At 39.8% G+C, this 14,100-nt stretch overlaps 1 protein-coding gene across 8 annotated transcripts in view; it reads right to left on the minus strand.

Annotated features, from left to right (window-relative positions):
- The window catches only part of TFDP2 (transcription factor Dp-2), a 53,946-nt gene that overhangs the window by 26,596 nt on the left and 13,250 nt on the right, over nucleotides 1-14,100 (minus strand). For 5 of the 8 annotated variants that reach the window (XM_054834676.1, XM_054834675.1, XM_054834684.1 and 2 more), the window contains exon 3: nucleotides 8,977-9,043. In XM_054834676.1, the coding sequence (XP_054690651.1) occupies nucleotides 8,977-9,043 (67 nt within the window). Of the gene's footprint in view, nucleotides 1-16; nucleotides 67-4,760; nucleotides 4,859-5,619; nucleotides 6,038-8,976; nucleotides 9,044-14,100 lie in introns of those variants that run through there. The other 3 variants (XM_054834681.1, XM_054834682.1, XM_054834677.1) reach the window with 3 other exon arrangements.

Genomic DNA, 14,100 nt, shown 5'->3' on the forward strand with positions numbered 1-14,100 from the left:
GGAGTAACACTATTACCTGATACTAATTTTCCAAAAGGCAGATTTGTATCTGAGAACATCTTCAGAAGAAGCATGCTGTTTCCTTATTCAATAATTTCAATTATTATTCAATAATTAAATAATAATTTAGATTATTATTCAATAATTTATTCAGTCACCTAACTCACCTATGAAAAAACCTTACAAACCCCACACACTCGCAAACCCACCTCCACAGTAAATCCTTGCTCTGTTATGAAACCCCTTTTGTGACATAGTGCCAGAGTGCACAAGACAACAGTAATTCATGATTTATATACATTGTGTTCACATTTTGAGCTCAAAATAGTTGTCTAAACCAGCCAAGTTACTTGTCAATTTTACTTTTGCTACAGGATTTGCTAAGCTGTGCTAGCATATTCTCATCAAAACCTGGTCTCCCCACTCATTGCAGGCTGTTGCCATCAGTGACACGTCTGTCACTTCCCAGTACTGCTATAGAAATTTTCCTCTTTGCTGCTGCAGTTGAAACTTTTGACCCTTTTCTCCAAGATCAGCTCTCATACTATCTCTCCTTTTCCTTTTCTTACCAGGCAAAAGAAATAAATTACTTTCTTTGGTGCCGACAACATAAGGTCACATGGCAAAATGCAGTAAAATTCTGAAAAGTCAGCATTTGGCTTACAGCTCTCTTACCACAGGGCTACATCAGAGTTGTCTCCAGTGACACTTCCTGGCCTGCAAGAGGCACTGTAATGTCACATTTCACAATATAAGATTGAGACGTGTCAGCCTTACTGTACCATACAATTGGCACTGCTGGTGTACAGCAGTACAGTTCCACATCAACTGCTGTGCACAGTTTGTTTCTTTCTCAACATGTGGCACATAGATTGTAATCTTTTTCCACTAGCAATACTTTTTAACATACATATGCATGTGTATACACAGACACACACATATGTACCTCCCCTTGCACACACATGCAGACTCTCTGAAAACTAGCTTAAAAATACAATACCCACAGCTAAAGCCACACATAACCACCAGATTTACTGTAGCAGCCCTGGAAAAAACACTAATTCAGAGCTACTGCTGCACAGTGCCTTCATTTACAAGGCTACCTAGATGTATACGGTCACCATTAGGGCAACTTTAGTAAATACAAGGGTTGTTCAAATTACTTAGTCTTGACTTTAAAAAGACAGTTGCTTACATACAACATAGATTTAGAAGTCTTTTTGGGTAGAGTTACAGTCAGTATCACCAGTGTCACTACTCTTCTCTAAACAAAGAGAAATCCAGCTTCCAAGAGCATCCTGCCCTGCCTGCAGCCCTCGTGCAGCAGCAGCCCAAGTCCCTGGGGCACAGCTGCCACTGAAAGACCTGGAGCTGGCCAGGATGGGGCCCACCACAATAAAACCATCACCACAAACTGGAAACTGCCAACAGAAGTACAACCAGCTCCGAGAGCAGGCACATGCTTGCTAAGATGACTAGCTGTATTTTACACCAAATTTTCGAGGTTAGTGCACCTCTGTTTGCTGGTAATTTCTAAAGTTCTGAAGGCAAGATAGTATCATGAAACAGCAAGCATCAACAGGAACAATCTCTTCAAGTTTTATAAATAAAACAGCATAGAAAAAGTAGAAAGAGGAAGTAGATGTAGATCATCTAAAAATATTCAACGGACTTCTAAAAAATATTCAACTGATTTCTGTATTCAGCTTAAAGCAGAACCATCACCAAACTAATTATATATACTTTATCACATAGCAATTGTAAAGACTTTAAATATGACTGAATTCCAAATAAATGCCAAGTCTTAACTACACCCATCATTTGGGGACAAAAAGAGATTACACTGATTTATGTTCCACTGAAAAACAGCAGTGCGTACAGTGGTAAGCTGAACACAATGAGACCCATCAGCCTCCTAGTCACGGTAATCTTACTGCGTGGATGAAAAAGGTCAGCAGAGATGGATCAAACTAGAATGATTTGTATAATAATAGTCAATTCTTATATAATGTTTCTCAGCAGTACTTTTGAAGCACAAAGGAGGTCAGTGTCATTATTCCCATTTTACCTATGGAAAACCGAGCACATGGGAAAGAAACCCACTTAAAACTCTCATAGAGAGGCTTTAACTACTCTCTATATAAAACCACCACAAACTGAGCATGCTTGTCACTGATGCAAATTCGAAATAAAAATCTGTCAGTGGAGATATGTACGTTTCTCTTAGAACAAAAGCACTTTGCTTCTACATAAATTATCTTTCCAACTCTCAGTCACCACTACTGTTGTTTCTCATGGAGAAAAACTAGAGCTGCTGTTCTTTCATATTTGAAAAAACACGATCACTACATAACTATTATTCTTCCCGGCATTTGCAAAATATTTGTGCTTGCATGCACAAAGACAAATTCAATTTAAATGATCTTTAGCTTCAAGCAGTCACAGAACAAAGTTATCCAATTCTATGTACATGTACGCTCACATGCACACACTAACTAACCATCCCACAAGACTAACTTTAAATCATTATGTGGAGTCCTAAACAGCTTAACGTCACACAAACAACATGGACTCCTATACAAATATGAAGCTATAGAGGTTTTAGTGATTTTTTTCCTGTATAACTAAATCTGTTAGATCTGCAGCTTAGTTGCAAAGATAATCAGAAACAATGTCAATCAGAAAGTCTATAGAATCTGTCACAGGCAGTTTGAAGGAAACCATAGCCGATGGGAAGCACACACCAACCAGCTGGAGTCACACACAACGTGTACGTCAACAAAATAGTCTTTCAATTTTTAGAGAAAACACTGGGGAAGTATTGGTAATTTGGATTTCATATTCAGAGCTCCGAAACAAACGTCCACATTTTTAAAGCGTATCAGTGAACAGCCATTTTAAATAATACAGCCTATGGCTTGATGGTAGTGGCAAAAAAACCAGTTCAAAGTTGTGAAATAAGTCCATTAGGATATTTTGGAATAACATACGTGATGTGTCCTCAGGCTCCTCTATTACACTAAAACATAAACTGGTCTCCAAGATCAGGATACAGTATTATAAAAGCATATATAAACCCCAAATTATTAACATGCTATTAGTATGCATGTATTTTCTTGGTACATTTCTTCATTTGTTTACTGCACAAACTTACTAGGCTATAAACCTAATTTTAAAAATTCCATAGTTTGTAGAAGCACATCCATATCTAGAAATATATGAAATCAGAGATCTGTAGAAAAGAAAAAACAAAATGGGGCAGATGATATTTCAGTGTACTTCAGGCTTACACTGACCAGTATTCAGTTTTTTACTGTTCAATTTGAGACAAATTTATAGGAGTTAACAGTTCCATGAATCTCAAAGTACCAAGTGTAGGTCTATTGATAACCGATTCTATTGTCTTGGTCATTTTAGCAGATCTCTTCAAGCACACAATGAACTCCCAGTGCTCTTCAGGCCTTGACCTGGAACCCCCTAAGGCCTTGGCCAGATATTCAGCACACTGCCACTAAAATTCGTTTATGCAGACCTCATCACCAATGTTTGTTCCTGCCTGCAAGTCAGCACAGCCGTGGCTATGGCTGTGCAGTGAACTTGCCTTCTTTTCCTTTGGCAAGGGGAACAACGGGTATTTTTTGGCTGAATCTGTTCCCAGGTCCAGCAAATGGCTCAGCCACCTACACAGCTATGCTGGCGCTAAGCAAATGTTTAAAAGCAGCTGTGAGGTCACCAGAGCCAACTTAACCGGCACTGTCACCAGAGAAGATGTCTATCAAAGCAAGCAAAATATTACATCACAAGGAAAGGCAGAAAATTGTACATATGTTAATTAAAAAAAAGACACCTGCCTTACTGCTTCCATTACAGTAGCACAGGCATATGGCAGTCCTGTGCATTGAGAAGTTTCTAAAATGCCAGCCCTATCACAATTTAGTAAAAATTAGGTACTGCATAAAAAATGACATATTGAAAGTAAGTTCATTGTGAAGTTGTATTAAAGGTTGTGATTCCCACCCAAAGAAATGTGGATTGCAATTTGATCCGATTAAGGGATCCTCCCTCATGGTGCCTGTTGCAAGACTGGCAGTCTAGAGCTGGAATCTTTTCCCTCCACAGCAATAAACAGAGAACACCATGTAAAGTCATAGAATATAATAACAAAAAAGTATTAACTAAGGACAGTATGATCTACATTATACATTTTAAGACGAGAATCAAATATGTCACTCACAGTCAACCAGTTGAAAACTGTTGCTTTTTTCTTCCACACTCTATTAACTAATAACTGTCAACTTACTGTTCACAGACAAAAGTGCATCAGTACCCAGTGTCTTCACTGGACACAGATATACTGGGGCAGCCAATAGATTTGTTCAGGAGGCAAACAAAACGGTAACCTGTGAGAGAAACCCATTTTTTACATGCATGGGTACTCCCCATGAAAGATAACAAAATACAGTTTCAGTAACTTTTTTTTTTTTTCTACAAGCACTTAGAAATTTCAAGTTCTTTTAATTTTCAGGTCATTACCTATTGAAAATTAAGCTTGTGCTCCAGGTGACTTCTCTGTGTATTTAATTGATCTGATTTACTTTTGGGAATATCCCTTACTTGCAAGTCATGTACGTCAAGTACTTTTAAAATAAGCTAAAAGCATGCCAAAACAAGACCCTGGAAACAGTATAATTAAAAATGCAACCTATCAAATACAAGTTAATCCTTACTAGACGTTTTTCCATTTATATCACATGTATTACCTTTTCATTCCTAGCAGCAGCTATGAGTTTTGAATGAAACAACCTTGTTACATAAGACATCTTCAGTTTTTTTTGAAAATAAATTCATTAGGAGTTTTCTGGTTCAAAGTTTGGTAAGAATTTTTTTCCCCAAAACCAAGCCTTCCTGTTGGTTTTTTGTAACTCTAGTAATTCTGATCAAACCCCAACTTGTCAAGTTTATGAAAAACATTAACTCATATATAACCCCTCCTGCCCCCTAAACTAACTGTTCTTGGTAAAATATGTACTTAACAAGCCACGTAACAAAAATCTGCACACAGAATCAAAGAATGGTGGGAGGGACCTCCAGAGGTCATCTTGTCCAACCCCTCTGCTCAAGCACATCAGCCAGAGTAGGTTGTCCAGGATCATGTCCAGATGGCTTCTGTGTATTTCCAAGGATGGAGACTCTGGACAACCTGTGCCAGTGGTCAGTCACCCTCACAGTAAAAATGTTTCCTGATGTTCAGAGAAAACCTCCTGTATTTTACTCTGTGCCCACTGCCTCTGGTCCTGTCACCAGGCACCACTAAAAAGAGTCTGACTCCATCCTGTATGCACCCTCCCTTCAGGTATTTATATACATTGATAATAAGCTCCCCTCTGTGCCTTCTCTTCTCCAGACTAAACAGTCCCAGCTCTCTCAGCTTTTCCTCATAGGAGGGATGTTCCAATCCCTTCCTGATCTTAATGGCCCTTGGCTGGACCCTCTCCACTACACCTACATCTCTCCTGCACTGGGGAGCCCCGTAAGTGTACCCAGCACTCCAGGTGTGGACGGAAAGGATCACCTCTCTCAACCTGCTGTCAACACTCCTCCCCATACAGCCCAGGATACCGTTAGCCTTCCTTGTGGCAAGGACCCAATGCACACTCATAGTCACCTCACTCCCCACCAGCAGCCCCAGGTCCCTTTCTGCAGAGCTGCCATCCAGCCGGTAAGCCCCAGCCTGTCGAGGTCCCCCTGGTTGGCAGCACACCCCTCTGCCATACCACACACAGACTGCGCATTTCAAGTGCACGTTTCCTCTAATACTGTAAAAAGTCTCAGCTCCTGCTTCCCGGGTTCAGTCAGCAGCCCATTTACTGTGCTTCCCGCCGGCGGCGCCGCCGAGCGATCCCCCGCGCCTCTTTCAGGCGCACACACCGCCCCCCCCTCCCCGTTCAGTTTAAACTAGGAAAGCCAGAGAGCGGGGGTCTCAGGGGTGTGGGGAGACCGGCCGGGCCCGCTCCGCCGGGCCGCAGAAGATGGCGGCCCCCGCCTGCCTTTGTTACCCGAGGGCACCGTGCCGTGGGGCAAGGCGGGAGCAATCGCGTGCCGAGCAAGCGCACGCGAAGCACGCGGCGGGCCGCGCGGGGGGCGGCAGGGCGCGGGGCGGCCTGTGCAGGAGCAGAACGTGCGGCAGAGTCTCAAACCTGCCTTAACAAAGCCTCTCCTTTTCCACGTGGCAGTTGTAAATATTGCCATCCACGCTGATAGTCCTAAATTTAAACAAACAATTCTAATTCAGCCAGTCTCACATTGCAGTACAGCCAAGGTAGCAACACCTGGAAATTGAAGGAGTTGAGAAAGATTTTGCACCAGCTACGGAGTCTCAAGGGGAGAAACCTCAGTGGGAGCAAAGCAAAGACAGAAAACCCCACAGCAGCCAACACTGTTTTGTGTTAAGCACAGGGTGTTTTGCCAGAGTAGTGACTCTGGCAGCTGGCCGGTCCGGTTCTGCCCCACTTGGTGGGTGCCCAGTGGGGTGGGCAGCAATGGCTCCTCTGCCCCAGCCCACCACACTTCAGCTTGTTCTGCAGAACTGCACAGATCAAGTAGAAATCTTTTAAATCTGCACCTGCTTTCAAATTTGGAGTTCTCCATGTATCTTCTTTTGTTCAAAGGAATCTTCAGGACATGATGTCCCTTCACCCGTCACTGCAGAAGGTAACAAATTAATTCATTCCAGATATGTTCAATTAGAGTGCTCACCTGATGGCACCACATCTCATTAAATTTACAGCTGAGAAGCAACAGCTTCTCAGCAACTTCTTTTGAGTCCTAAAATGATTTTGCAAGTAATATCTGATCTGTAATATTAATTTTATTACAGGGCCTCATACCTAGGCAACTCCAGCGCTCAGCAGATCAGGTAGCCTTGGGACTACTCCTTAAACTGGAACAGAGCCCTCAAAGCCGTGGACATGCATGTGGATGGATGCACAGAAGGCAGGAGAGGTGGCTTTACGGGACAAGCGACCAGGTGGTAATACAGATGTGCCTGCTGCTTGGAATCAGCGGGAAAAGATTTGATTTTCCATTTTTTTATAATATACATAACAGGATTACAAAACTGGAAGTGTTTAACTTATTGATTGGGAATGTCTCCCAAACATTAAATTTTAAATTCTCCTGGTTACACATACTAATTTTCAACATGAACTCTACAGTGTGTCTGATTTAATTCATTCACAGCTTGAAACAATTACCCCAAAACTATAACTGAACTGTCACTGTGCAACTCATTTACAAACCTAATTATACCTGCTTAAGAACTAACCTGAACTATTATACTTAGTAATTTTAACAGAATGGGCCGACTCCACCAAGACATCTTGCCACTTAAACCAGGATTTTGCCTAAATAATGAAGTACCTTAGTTGTTGCCAATTAACTTTATTAGGAACCAAAGTTCTGCCTACACCCAGGAGCGTGTCAGTGTTGTTAGCATGGAGCATAACCGTGAATTTCTCCCAACAGGCACAATGCATGATAAAACACTAGAAGAACAGTTACCACAGATGTACAGGTCTATTCCCAAGGCTCTGTTCTCCCAAACATGAGAGGAGGCATCCCCCTTTGCATTCAGTAACCCAAGAGATTCACTAAAGAATGTGAACCAGGGCCAATTTTTTCTGTCTGGGAGAATTAAAATGCAGGTCTCCTACAGGAATAATTTTAATCACAAGTCTGCCAGGTACTTTCAGATAAGGAAATGAAATATAGTCAGCCCAGCTTGCCATGGTTGAACAATTTGTGTGTAACAACTAAGAATCCACTATGTCAAAGACTGAGTGAAAACGTGAGTGAAAAAAATAAGTGCAACATTTCCAAATAATTTCTGTGAGACAAGCAATTGTTTTGTCCAGAGAATAACTGAATAACTTTAAAAGTGTAGGACATTACTGTTAGTAATAATACCTCAGCCACCCTAATCCCAGTCTTTATTAGATTTTGCCTCTGGGATGATAGATGTATTATTTACTTCTATTCTTCTATGTTGCACTTATTTTAGTCTTCTTCCCTAGTACCATGACACAATAATCACAAAATAATGAAACACAAAGGGCAATTATCTCACCAGTGCACAATAAATTAATTCTCAAAGGCCTAAAACAAGTCTGTAATGTTCTGCATAGTTTAGAAAACTAGGAAGATATTGTAGCTCTAGACATTTTCTGTCTAGACTCTTTCATTTTTCCAGACACTGATGTCTGATGCACTTACACTGTTGTGATAAGCCAGAAATCATTCTTCCACCTAGTACATGCATTTGTTTATTGCAATGGGTAACAGCAAAACAGTATTTACTTAGAAAGGTAGATCAAAGCGTTTCCTGAATTGTAAATCCTCAAGTCTTCTGATATTGATAAGGGATTGCAGTTTTATACTATTGGAATTCTATTGCTGTTCTGACTGCCAACACACTGTTTTAGAGTCAAAAGTAATTAATCTAGAAATGGTAAGATGAAACAGGTAAGGACAAAACGTAATTATTATTGTCAATTGTCCAGAACGCTTATAAAAGTACCACGAGATATCACTGACCATGAAGTCATGCTTAACCTTCTCTCTCATCTAGACTACAAGAGAGTCTGGGAACTTTAAGGGTGGGGGTGGAAATTAGGAAATTCAGCACAATATTCACCATCAAGGAAAGAAAAAAAGGGCTTATTTTGTCCTCTAATTAATTTTACTACACTCTCTTTTCCCCTCTGAAAAACCTGAAGATCGGCAACACTTGCATGTCAGTAACAAAACATCTACCAGTATGGATGTATGAAATACATTTTGAACAATTAAGTTCTGAGTCTCCCAAAACTGAATCAGCCATATGCAGTGAAATCAGCAATAATACTAATTTAGTAAACATAAGAGAGAAGTAAGTCAATGTCTGCTTCTTTTCTATGTATACAAATAGAATTCTCTTACCTTTTGTTGGACTCTGGTTCTGATCTATAAATCCTTTCAAGTCTCCATTTGTGGAAGTCACACCAACCTGAATAAAACATTTTCAAAGTCTTAAAATATGATAAACCTTTCTATGTTTTCTAGTATGCAACTAACAGTATTATGAAAGTAATCTGCTCTGCATTTCTGAAACATCAGAATCCTATGGACAGTAGAATCTAACAAGAGCATGAGATTCAAAGCAAAGGATCCAAGACATTTACTGCATATATATGAAGACAAACTCTAATTTTAACTAAGTTCTTACCTAAAAACCCCCTAAACATTCTGATACTGTACTATACGTGACCCAAGCAGCACATTCTAGCTATTATGGTGTAGGTCACTGTCCCCTCCAAGTCAAATAGAGCTGCTGCCATCAATAACATAGAAGAAATCTGCCTGATGTCCGGTATTCTCCCTACTAAGCTACACGGTCTACAGGTCTGAGGAGATGTGACTATTGATGCATTTTAAATACATTCCCCAGTCTTCAGAGATAAACTGATTTACCCTGAGGGTAAATTACCGGAGACGTGGAAAACTTACATCATATATAGAATGGTGCATCTCAGATTTTGGCATGTACACAAAGCATAGAAAGGTGGAGATAATATAGAAAAATGCAAGATCACTGTTCCTGGACGAGGGAGAGAAGAGATGAAAAGTCCCTCAGATCCCAGCTAACAATGGATGGGCCCAACAACAGCAAGCCACGATAAGGCATTCTGCAGTTTCAGAGCGTTTATGCTTGCACCACCTTAGTAACCCCTGTTCAACAAAGCATTTCATTTTGCTTCCAGGATGGAAGCTGTGATAAGCACCAAGGGATTGAGCTCCATTGGAGCAGTAGGCAATTAAACTAAATACTATAAAATCTCTTTTTAAATTGTAAAATTTGAGTACTTCTGTAAATAATTGGGACAAAGGGTTCCAGTATCCAAGTCAAGAAGAAAACAAGCATACAATCAAGGATCAAATATTTGCCTTATTTTACAGATGTATGTAGTAATAATGGCACGTATGCTAGGGTCACTCACAGAATTTTAATCATATCAAATTAGAGAATCATTTGACTGCAGATAAATTAAATAGTAGTAACAGAACACTAAAATAAACTACACAAGAACAAAAAATACCTATTACAAGCATTCAATCACTTGATTCCACTAGAGACCTTGTATTTGGCAAGTAGGTTTTGAAGGAGAAAATGTGCACACAGCATTGTGACAGACTTTTTTGAAGCTACTTCTATTAAGATTTTTTCACCATCAGGAGCAACATACGAACATTAACTGTTGCTGCACTACCCTGATCGTAAATTACTGCCTAAATGAGCTAAGTTAGGTACTTCTGCAAACAAGCCTGTAGAGATGCTCAATATTGTTCATCAATTTATCTCAAACGTTTTCTCTACCAGACTTGCTCTTCTCTGTCACACCCAACTAGACAGTCATACACTATTTCCAATGGGCAACCAAGTGATTTGGTTGTTGCAGACTACAGTATCACCAGAAGTTACTTTTGAAACACAGCAAGTTTGTCTCATTTTTTCCTCTCTGTTTTCCCTTTTTCCCCTGCAGGTGGCAGTGGTGCAGAGGCAATGCAGCAGGGCTGGGGAGGACGAGAACAGAAACGCCGGGATTTGAGCAGGGGAAAGAAGAGCAAGACATGAAACCAAACGCAAAACGTCTCCTATTGCATTTTGGTAGCAGACCCATATAGAAAACAGCAGCATTCTAGTATTTCTCCCCCCAGGTGCTTGGGTGGCAAATAAAGCTCATGTGGTAAGAGGTCACTGTGTTTCCTGACACTGAAAATGTATTGTTGAGGAGATCTTTAAAATAGAGGATGGAAAGGTTAGTAAATAGCATCAAAAGGGCATTACGACTGCAAAGTCAAGATGAAGAGCCAACACTCTTGTATCATACTATTGCTGCCTTTGCACAATAAATAACAGTATCAGCTTCTCCTTAGGATCCCTGCCTCTGCAAGAAATAGAACACCACAACTAGGAGAGAATTTTAATTCAGAGAAGAAACAGAGGAGCCACAGGGATAAATATCAAGTGTTAGATATAAGGGCCGTAACTTGTTCCAAAAGAAAGGATAAGAATTATGATTCCCATGAACATCTCCAAAGACAGCACTGCAATTTGTTCACAATTGAACCTTCAGCTCTAGATTTACAACTACATTTCCCTGTTGATTCATATCAGTGCTTCGATTAAACACTGAAGATGATACAGATATGCAGTGGGAGCCCAAGATGACTCTCCAGCCATTATAAAAATTCAAACATTTACATGTAATTCTCTGAACGATTTAGATTACTACACTGATTCAATATTTAAGGAAATGTAACAAAGTATTTGGATTCTTTTTTTGTGCATATCCTGTACTTCAGTGATCCAAATAGTAGAAAATTACAGCAGAATTTTGGTTTGCATAGAAATATGTATTTTCATGATGATGGTCCTAGTAACACATTTATAAAGAGCATCCAATGAACAGGAGCACTTCTCTCAATTTTATAATCTTTGTATCTAAGTTTAGAAGAGTTTGAAAACAAACTTGAATTTCATGAGGACTTAAATGAGAAGTGTGGCAGATCTAAAGGCATGTTTCTCTTATAGAAGAATTATCATAACTAAACCCTCAGAAGCAACAAAGCATGATGCAATATTACAATACTGCAGCAGAATAAGAACTTTATAGTATTCCATTTCAACGTCAGAGACTTCCCACACCATGTTGTTATCTGTAGACCGTACCACCCACTGCTTTTGGGAATTTGAAGAGTTTCTTGTGTAAGACAGGTGTTAAGGTTTGCTTAAGGCCCCCTTGACCAACTTCAGCAGTTAAACAAACTGCTCCATATTGACATGTGAGAGGAGCACTATTACAGCCATTTAACTGACCTCATCTATGACAAGACAACCACCCTCTGAGAAGCAGTGACATGCATGTAAATTCAGATCAGACACTCAAAACTAACAGATTATTTAAGTAATCTGCTTGAGTCATTTATTTTGTCCTAAAAATAAGTTTACCATGAGTATTTGCTCATTTTTTCCCCATTTCTCAATACTGTTTTGGTGTCTTCTTACCTAAAGGACAGATGGGAATGGGAGTACAAAACAGGCAAGAAAAATGCATTTTATGATATAAACAAAGAATGAAATAACCCATTATGACAGGGCGGTTTAAATTACATCTGGGTACAATGTGTGTGGTAAGCACGTAAACATCTCATCTCCAAGAGAATCCATTCAACATATTATCCGTAGCTGTTCTGGCTGGGTTTGTTTTCTAAGACAAGTCAAATTACCCATAAGCAATGTTCCACAATCAGATACTAGAAAGTGTCCTGCATTTAGAGAAAGTGAGCAGTGAGCCCAGCTTGATAAACAAAAAGTTAGCAAGGAAATACAGTGATGGGCAACATCATTCATCTTACATACACAATCTGTGGAAACATTTTGCCACATGCTTGAAGCGCAAGCTTCCTTGGAGACAAGGTTGCTCAACATGGCTTATGCATGTGAGATGCAAAGACGTTTTAGCCTAAGCGCACCGCACTTTGTTCTTGAGATGCATTAGGAGAACAAACATCCCTAGACTACTGTGTCCCAGTTGAGGGGTAGTGATTTCAGAACATAGAGGTGACAGCTTCTTGATGTGTACATGTTTGGTGAAAGATGTGTGCCCTTTAAGAGTTTCCCAGATGATGTCCAAATTCCAGTACTTTAAAGTTCCCTTTCCTTGAGGCTTCAAACAGAAAGAAAAAAGATGGAAATGCTTCTGCAGAGAAGCTCTCTCCCTCAACTCACTCTGCAGATCATTAAAATATTTCAGACAGTATAACAGACATATACTAACCTTAAATTTGAAACAGGTTTCAGGCTGCAGAGACCCATAGACATATGCTAAACCCTGGAACTCTGCAAATTCAGCAGCATTCTTGGGCCTTCTAACAGCAACAGAAAACACTAGGGCTGACACTACTGGCCTGAGTGTGCAGTTCCGAGTAACTAAGGTTGGGAAATCCTGAAGAAGTGCTACAAATAAGGACAAAAAGCATATGACCATCCTTGTTTTTACACTATTATTTGTTTTGCAAATCCTTTGAATGGGTATACTTAACAAACATGAAAACTGAGTTCTACTTTAAACTACGCCACAGTAACTGATTTTTTTAAAAATAAACCCATAAACATTAGTTAACTAACTAGATTTACATAGTTTAATATGCAAAATTTCAAAGCATGCATAAAAATTTTTTTTTTCTATACAGTAACTATAGCCTTGCATTAAAGTAAACAAAACCGAAACCTTATTTCTATATTCAGCACAAGAGTAGGCTGTCCAGACTGAATGTCATATGTCTGTCCTTGGATGTTTTCAAAACCCAAAGCCCTGGACGGCCCTGAACAAAGCACCAAGCAACTCGGTTCTAAAGTTAAGTGTCAAAGAGCTTTAAGCAAAGCACCAGAGTAGATGGCCTCTTTAGATCCCTTTCAACCTATGTCACTCCATGACTCTATCACACAACACTCCACGGATTTTATTGGCATTGGTATTTATCCTTTGACTGCATTGAACAAAAGGTCAAATCCACAAATGATTTGGATTTGTGCAGCTGTTCCACATACATCAGCAGAATTACCTGTTTATACTACAGTTGAATATGGCCTATGAAATAAGTAAGTCAAAGGGCTTTGCATATACACATCAATTTATTTTCTGGCTTGGTCAGCTTCAATCAGTCAAACATAAGACATCTGAAAGCCTTACCTGGAACTACACACCAAATGAAACTATTAATAAAGCCAACAGAAAAGAAATTTCTGAGACTTGAGAATTCACTTAATCAAACTATGTCCTTAGCATCAATCTAAGCACATATGCACAAAAGCTTTTGCAGTTACTGAACAGAGAGCGATCCTAGGGTTACCTGCACTTTTATTCTGGGGTACTTCTTTAGTCATGTTGGATCCTAAACCTGTTCAGATTTAATTAGACTGCAGGATGCCCTATCAAAGGCAGCCAACAAGTAAACTGCCCAGGGCCCAAAGTCATACTCCACTCCTTCAGTACCAAGCTT

This window comes from Grus americana, chromosome 9, assembly GCF_028858705.1.
Source record: "Grus americana isolate bGruAme1 chromosome 9, bGruAme1.mat, whole genome shotgun sequence".
Classification (NCBI taxonomy): Eukaryota; Metazoa; Chordata; class Aves; order Gruiformes; family Gruidae; genus Grus; species Grus americana.